The sequence below is a fragment of the Phalaenopsis equestris genome, unplaced genomic scaffold (assembly GCF_001263595.1).
Source record: "Phalaenopsis equestris unplaced genomic scaffold, ASM126359v1 Scaffold000287, whole genome shotgun sequence".
Classification (NCBI taxonomy): domain Eukaryota; kingdom Viridiplantae; phylum Streptophyta; class Magnoliopsida; order Asparagales; family Orchidaceae; genus Phalaenopsis; species Phalaenopsis equestris.
Window position 1 is genome coordinate 1285459 of NW_018164729.1, and position 8475 is coordinate 1293933.

General features: G+C 35.2%; 1 protein-coding gene across 2 annotated transcripts in view; it reads right to left on the reverse strand.

Moving 5' to 3' along the window:
• Positions 1-526: 526 nt before the first annotated feature.
• The window catches only part of LOC110025029 (tobamovirus multiplication protein 1-like), a 25066-nt gene continuing 17117 nt past the window's right edge, over positions 527-8475 (reverse strand). Inside the window, exons 7-12 of one of the 2 annotated variants that reach the window (XM_020725265.1) lie at positions 4105-4150; positions 3961-4024; positions 2295-2348; positions 1508-1585; positions 1304-1419; positions 527-740 (exon numbers count right to left, since the gene is read on the reverse strand). In XM_020725265.1, the coding sequence (XP_020580924.1) occupies positions 1327-1419; positions 1508-1585; positions 2295-2348; positions 3961-4024; positions 4105-4150 (335 nt within the window). In that variant the 3' untranslated portion in view covers positions 527-740; positions 1304-1326. Of the gene's footprint in view, positions 741-1289; positions 1420-1507; positions 1586-2294; positions 2349-3960; positions 4025-4104; positions 4151-8475 lie in introns of both variants that reach the window. The other variant, XM_020725264.1, reaches the window with a different exon arrangement.

An 8475-nucleotide genomic window follows, 5' to 3' on the forward strand; every position in this document is an offset into this window, starting at 1 on the left:
ATTCCTTACCAGCACCCCCAAACCCTTAAAGAGTCCAAACTCTATATGGATAAATGTATAGATAGATAAATTTACCTCTTTTTATATAGATACATTTACCTCATTAAGTATTCATATGTAACACTTATATTTAATCTTGATTCTTAGCCTCCTTTACAAAAGGATGAATTCACATTCTAATTTATAATTCATTAATCATTTTTATGTGGCTGCATATTCAAAAAAAGGTTATGTGAATTTTATTAATTTACTATTTTAAATATCAAGTAAAACATAAGAAATTTATTTTTTTCTTACATATTGTAATATACAATATTTATATTAATTTAAGTTGTACTAACTCTCTCTCTCTCTCTCTCTCTCTCTCTCTCTTATATATATATATATATATTATTTCTTTTTTATAAGAGTCAAAATAGATTAGATTTCAATAACAGAGTTCGACATATGACCATGAACATTTTCCTAAAAAAATACAGATAAAAATGCCCGATTAATAAGTGGGCTACTAATCGCTCGTAACAAATTTAAAATAACAATAACCTTAAAAAAAATAAATAAAATAGAACAAAACATAGCAAATGACGACATATCAACACAATTTACAGAAACACGTTGATAACTGGGCCATAGATTGCAATATCTCTATTTGTTGCCGACAAAAATGTCAGCTTCCTAATGGTGCACGACGGCCTCACTGAACAGCAAGCACACGCCAGAGTTTCTGATGAAGACTTCAGCTGTAGGAAAAAAAAAATTGTTAGTAAATCTCACAATCATTAGATTTATCTTGAGATGAGATAATATAGGCTTTTATTTCTTTCTTAAATATTATATTAATCTCAAAATAAATTTAGGGGCATTTACATAACACTCTGCAAACCGTGAAGCTCAATATAGTAAAACTGAGGAAACATTACAGACAAACAGAGAAGAAGGAACAAGATACTTGAGCATTTCATTTTCGTCAATATGCCTTTGTAAACAGTACAAGAGATATATAGCTTCATATTCTTCTGCCATTCGGTTGTTGTGACGAGTGAATTTGTTTGGGGCCACTGGTAGTGGAGTAGTAGTTAATTCACACAATCTTATGCATTTATATATCAGACACCTATACATTCATATTTTTACACACATAGCACTCAGATGTTTAATATCACACAGTGCTATGTTAAATACATAAGAATTGTGTGCTGCGGGTCTAAATTTACCATAACTTAATCGCTTTAAGTCTCAGCCTAATCAAACTTTTTCTTTTTGAAATCAAAGTAAAGATAAATTCTCACTTTTGAATTCTTACAGATCAAAAGGGAGACCCAGCTTTTAGTAAATTGTGTGAAAGCAGTGTGAAACTCGTTTGCGGGGTAGCTTCCGCAGGATGAAAAGCACCAGAGCAGATGGAAGAATCTCAACCAGCTGTGAAAATAACAGGAAGAAATGGGATTATTACAATTCTACCCAAATTTCTGAGTTACAAAATTACAGAAGAGCACATAATATTTACCATATAGTAAATGAAGTTTAGGATTGGATGATCGAGAACATCAATGTCAGCATCCTTGTCACATTCCGAAATTGCAACCTGAAAATTTCCCAAAATTCTTTGAGAAGATTTTTTATTTATTCAAAGAAATAGAGTTGTTTGGTCTTGTATGTTTTGCAAAATCCTATGCTGATAAGGAGCATTGAAACCTTGAGGGGTTGCTCGTTGCAAGATCTAGTCCGGATTTAAGTTAAATCTGGCCAGACAGTTCTTTAGAATTCTACTTTCTTAAATCTCATTTCCTTCTCAATTCAGGCCAAATCCTTGTATATAGGGGAAATAAGATTTAAGAGATTTATGTTTCTCATTGTATATCCTTTTCACCATTTAAATACTAAGTCTGAAAATTATATGCAAATATGTTACTTGTAGCCAAACATTTTCTATAAATTAAACCGTATTTAACATTTATCAAGCCAAACAATTTTTAAGATTTAATGCCTCCATGATTTAATAAATCTGGATTTACAATATTACAAAAAATTACTTGTAGCTAAAAGACTCTAAAATAAGAGCGTTGGGTGCCCCACCCTAAAATTTACTTATTATATAATACTATGATATTTTTGATATATTGTTTATAAGTTGTTTATTTTCTAAAAATTTGAAAAAAAAAATCTATCTCCTAATTTCCTACAAGGTTACGAACATAATGATAATATTTGCCTACACTCAAAAGAAAGTGTGATTCCGCTCCTAATTTGCTAAAAGTTTCATGGAATAATATAGAGTAAAGTTGAAAATTTACCATAATGCATCTTATCAGGAAACAGGCACTGCATATCCCAGTAATATAGCCAACCTGCAAGAGAGCTTATGTTGTGAATCACATTCCTAATAAACAAAGTAAATTCACGATTCGATATCTTCTTTGAAACTATTTGCTGTCAAACCCATAGACAACTGCATAGTACATAACACACAAACTAAGTGGATGTTTGATTTACTGAAGAATGAATGAAGTATCATGGCAATCTATTGTATTTGATTGTTTGGTTCAGTATAAAATAAATGTAAGACTTTTCATTAATTGTTTTGAAGAAAAATGAATTTAATGTAAAATAAACTTAATAATGTCGGCAGCGGTGGGGGCAGGAGGCGACTCTACAAGGCTGCAGCAACTATGGGCAGCAAGCAGTGAGCAGTGGGTGGCTGACAGCCAGCTGCGGCAGTGGTGAGGGCAACGGCAGCGAGCGAGCGGGCAATGGGGTGGCCAGCCAGTGACGAGGGCAAGGGTGACGAATAGCAGCAGCAAGCAACGACGTTGCTTTAAATAAAATATTGTATTTGAATTTTGCCCAAAACCGGCGAATTTCAAATTTATTAAAATTAAACTAGAAAGTGAATTCTAAGTACATTGGATTTTCCAACACTCAATTTTTTAATACCCTGCAAAATAAATGCAATGCACTCCTTCTACTTCTACTGCTGACCAAACAACACCAAAAAAAACTTTTGTTCACATAAGTAACCAAGACTCAAGACAAGTAAAAAGTGATGCGAAAATAATCATAGGATCATATGAACAAAGAAAATTCGCCATTTAATAATCAAATTCATCCAATTGATCACAGTTTTTCGTAAAATTGATTAATCTCCTGCCATTCTTAGGCTCTACTTTAACAAGCAGATAACGTTTTATTTACATGAATGACCAATCATGGCAAGCATGGAGATCGCCGCAAGTTTGAAAGTTTTATATTTGTGAATTCTTGAAACTAATCCAAGGAAAATGTTTTGAATGAATCAGTTTAGCGTGATCATAAAAACCATGGTAAAAGGATCGATACGAGGTTCTAAGATCCTATAAATTTTAATGCGCCATAGAAATCTTTTGCATGAAAGATAAATTTCCAAATCAAACATTATTGTTCAGCTAGATAGCCCTTTGGAATAAATATGCATAAATCAAACAGTGGTTTTGAGCAAAGCTGTGCTTAAGTTCAAAATCTGTGTCCCTTCATAAGATAAATTGACAAAAAATAAAAATAATTGGATGGTAATTAACATAAATGACATCTACCAAAACCAAGTCACTCAATATATAAAACTCCTTAAGTATTTTTTCCAAGATCTCCAGAGTTGAAGGAGAAACTAAGAAGTCATTTGGGATCACTTCTATTTTTTATTTTTTATTTTTTGTTTTTTATTTTATTTTGCTTATGTTTTGATTTAAAATAAAATATATTTGGTTATTTAATTAAAATATGATTGTTTCTAAAAACATTTAAATCAAGTAAAAGTTATTTGGAATATTTTGTTAAATTGATTTTAGAGATAAAATAAAAAACATTTAAATAACACACTAAATAAATACACTTTAAAAAAAAAAACAAAACAAAACAAAAAAAACAAAACAAAAGCACAAAAACAAAATTGATCCCAAACAAGTCCTAAGTAATGACTACAATTACCTCATTCAGCTTTTTTCTTCGGCCTCTGGAATCAAGAGGAAAGTACCACAGCATTAAGAACAACCTTAAAAAAAACAAAGTCTGAATCAGAAAAAATGATATATTAGAGAATAATACCCCATTATTAGAGTAAATATAACATACCTTCCACCATACATTAGGAAGCCCAAAGCAGCAAAGAATGAGAGAACTAACAAAACAAACAGTCAGCATTACATAATGTTCATCCCAACCAGTGCTAAAAATTTTCAAGTTTGGAAGTTCTAATACGGAAAGAGATTAACAGGGTGTAGCCTCAATAATGCTCTTGAATGCAATGAAAGCGAATAAAAAAATGCTGGAAATGGAGAAATGCTTCACCATTCAATGGCTGTTATTTAAGTGGATACATGCCTATCTTCTAAAATGACCCCTTATAAAGAATCAGGAAACAATTTTGAAACTTTTAATATGAGTTAAAATAATTCTTAAATGGGATTATTCTAGCCCCCATTAAGAAAAACTGGAGACTAATTTAACACTTTATAAATTATGATACTTAAATGACCTCATGTAAAATAATCAGGGGACTATTTTCGCACTTCATTCATAAAAGAGCATTCACATATATATCCATAGTTCTCACATGCCATAAAAATTAAGATCAGATAACAACAGAAGTCATTCCACAGGTGAAACAAAGATGAAAAGAAAATAAAACAACAAATCAAATGAGAGACAACCTCTACCAAAGAAAAGCTAAAAAGACTGCATTTTTTTTTTTTTTGTTGAGGAAGGTGGAGACCCGGTACACTTCCTATTACGATAGATTCTTTGATAAATTGATTCTAATTTATCTGCTTTTAATTCATTTCCTTATGTATTTTATTTCCTGCCATAGCTTGATGATTCCCAATTTTTTATTTAAAGCAGTTGTCTTCTATTGTCTTCTATTGACAGGATTGCCTTCTATTGACAGGAAGAATTAAGGAAAACTTAATTAATTAAGTTTTACCAGATTAATTTCCCGCTCCTGTTGCTATAGAGAAAAAGACAATGAATTTGATAGCTTGACTTAATGGGCTTTATATGGGTTATTAAAGCATGATTTCATAAAATCACGAAATTAAGGGTTACCAAAATAAGCTGGATACTGTGAAGCTTTAAAAAGGGCTCACGATTACAGGGATGAGTATTACTCTCCAAATAACTTTCTCTTATTGGATTATACTTTGTCGTGAGACTGAAATAAAGGAATCACAAGAAGTTTTTCTTTAAAAGTTGTCTTTCTTCTTCTTGGTGTGACTCTCGGTTTAGAGAGAGAGAAGGTGAGGAGAGAGAGAGAGACAATTCTTTCTTGTAAGTCGACGTGGTCGACGGTGTAATCCTTAAAGCTAATAAAATCCTCTGCAGCTCCGTGGACGTAGGTAATTTGCCGAACCACGTAAATCTTGTGTCGCATTTTCTGGTGTAATTTTTCTAGATCTGTTTTTCGCTTTATTGCCGTCTTTTTTTCACAACAATTGGTATCAGAGCCAAGTTCGGATCTGAGGAAGAACGATGGCAGGAGACGAAGTGAAGATTTCAGGGATCGAGAAGTTCGACGGCACAAATTTTGGATACTGGAGGATGCAGATAGAAGATTACCTCTATGAGAAGAAACTTCATCTTCCGTTATACTGCTGAGAAAACGATCGGAGAAGATGGAAGAGGCTGATTGGAATCTGTTGGATCGACAGGTTCTGGGGGTTATTCGATTAACCCTATCGAGGTTCATTGCTCACAATGTCATAAAAGAGAGGACGACGACAGATTTTATGGTGGTTTTATCAAGTATGTATGAAAAGCCATCGGCGAATAACAAGGTGCACTTGATGAAAAAGTTATTCAACCTGAAGATGACGGAATGTGTGTCAATTGTTCAACATTTGAATGATTTCAACACTATTACAAATCAATTATCGTCCGTTGAAATTGATTTTGACGATGAGATACGTGCACTGATATTATTGGCTTCATTACCAAATAGCTGAGAAGCCATGAAGATGACACTTAGCAACTCTGCAGGTAAAACCAAACTGAAATATGATGATATTCGTGACTTGATTCTTGCTGAAGAGGGGCGCAGGAAAGATTCTGGCGAGATCTCAGGTTCTAGTTCAGCACTGAATGTTGATTCCAGAGGGAGATCACAAGACAGGAACTCAAACAGAGGAAGGTTAAAATCAAAGCATAGAAGCAAGAGCAAGTCAAAGCCTGGTCAGCAAGAAACCTGTTAGAATTGTGGCAAAACTGGTCACATAAAGAACAACTGTAAAAATCCTAAGAAGACGGAGAATGTCAATGCTAACGTTGTAACTGAAGAAGTGCAGGATACGCTATTGCTTGCAGTTCATAACTCTGTTGACGACTGGATACTCGACTCGGGGGCTTCTTTTCACACATCTTCTCACCGGGAGTTAATGAGAAACTATGTTTCAGGTGACTTTGGGAAAGTGTACATAGCTGATGGAGCAGCTTTGAACGTGGTGGGGATGGGAGATGTTGAAATTGTACTCCCTAACAGAAACAAATGGATCCTGCAAAAGGTTAGACTCATTCCTGAACTGAAAAAGAACCTCATATCTGTTGGACAGCACAACTTCAGCTTGATGAGGAAGGTCATTCAGTAGTGTTCTCTGATAACACTTGGAAGGTTACTAAAGGAGCACTGGTACTGGCTCGGTGTAAGAAGTCTGGTACGCTATATATGACAACTGGTCTAATTAACAATGTTGATACCACAGTTGCAGAGAACACAACAGACATGTGACATTGCAGACTTGGACACATGAGTCAGAGAGCTATGAAAGAACTATGAAAGAACTTCAGTCTACCAGAACTGAAGTCCGTTGATTTCGGCATGTGTGAAAGTTGCATCATGGGGAAGCAGAAGAAGGTCGGTTTCCTGAAAGGTGACAGGGTGCCAAAGGCAGGAAAACTAGAACTGGTACACACCAATGTGTGGGGGTCTTCCCCAGTGGCATCTCTTGGAGGCTCTCGCTATTATGTCACATTCATAGATGACCACAGCATAAAGGTATGAGTTTACTTTCTAAAGCATAAATTTGATGTATTTTTTGTGTTCAAAACTTGGAAGGCCATAGTTGAAATGAAGACAGATCTAAAACTGAAATGTTTAAGATCTGACAATGGTGGTGAGTACATTGATGGTAGATTCAAGGAGTACTGTGCAGTTCAAGGTATCAAAATGGAGAAGACCGTTCCAGTGACACCACAACAAAATCGAGTTGCAGAACGCATGAACAGGACCATCAATGAGCGTGCTAGAAGCATGAGATTGCACGCAGGACTACCACCAACCTTCTGGGCAGATGCGGTCAACACTGTAGTTTACCTGATCAACAGAGGGTCATCTATCCCATTAGACTATAAATTACCTGAGGTCTGAAGCGGTAAAGAAGTTAAATTTTTTTATCTTAAAACTTTTGGTTGTCTTTCTTATGTGCTAATCAATCCTGATGTACGTAGCAAACTTGATGCTAAGTCAAAGAAATGTTATTTCATTGGTTATGGAGACGAAACATTTTGATATCATTAAACATTTTGATATCGTTTCTGGGATGATCAGAATCGGAAGATTATCAGAAGCAGAAATATGATTTTCAATGAGAAGATAATGTACAAGGGCAAGGCCAATACAAATTCTGGAGTAGCTCCTCAGGAGTCAGAGTTCGTGGAGTTCGACGATCTACCAGAGGACACAAAGCAGGACGAAGATGGGAATGAGGAGAAGAATGGGTTCGGGGCACCCTTTCCTATTATTCCGCAGACAGGTCCAGAGTCATTCACTACTCCAGTCGTCGTTCGGAAGTCAATTAGAAGCAGGCATTCGCCGCAGCGTTACTCACCAACTTTAAATTACATATTGTTGACAGATAATGAAGAACCACAAAGCTATGAAGAAACCTTAGCAGATGAAAATTCTAGCAAGTGAGAGCTGACCGTGAAGAAGGAGATGAATTCCCTGCTGAGAAATCAGACATGAGATCTAACAGAACTTCCCCGAAGGAAGAAGACATTGCACAGCAAGTGGGTGTACCGGGTAAAAACTGAGTCTGATGGCAGTAAAAGGTACAAGGTCAGACTTGTTGCAAAAGGCTTTCAACAGAAGCAAGTTATTGATTACTCTGAGATCTTTTCTCCTGTGGTAAAACTCACAACCATCAGGATGGTCCTGGCTATGGTTGCTACTGAAGATCTATTCCTGGAGCAATTAGATGTGAAGACAGCTTTTCTTCATGGAGACCTTGAAGAAGACATCTATATGCACCAGCCTGAAGGGTTCGTAGTATAAGGAAAAAAAGATTCAGTTTGTAGATTGAAAAAGAGCTTGTATGGTCTGAAGCAAGCTCTTAGACAATAGTACAAGAAGTTTGATAATTTCATGCAAAATGCTGGATACAGCAGATGTCAGACAGATCATTGTTGCTATGTCAGGTACTTTGATCATTCCTACTTTGATCATTCCTATAT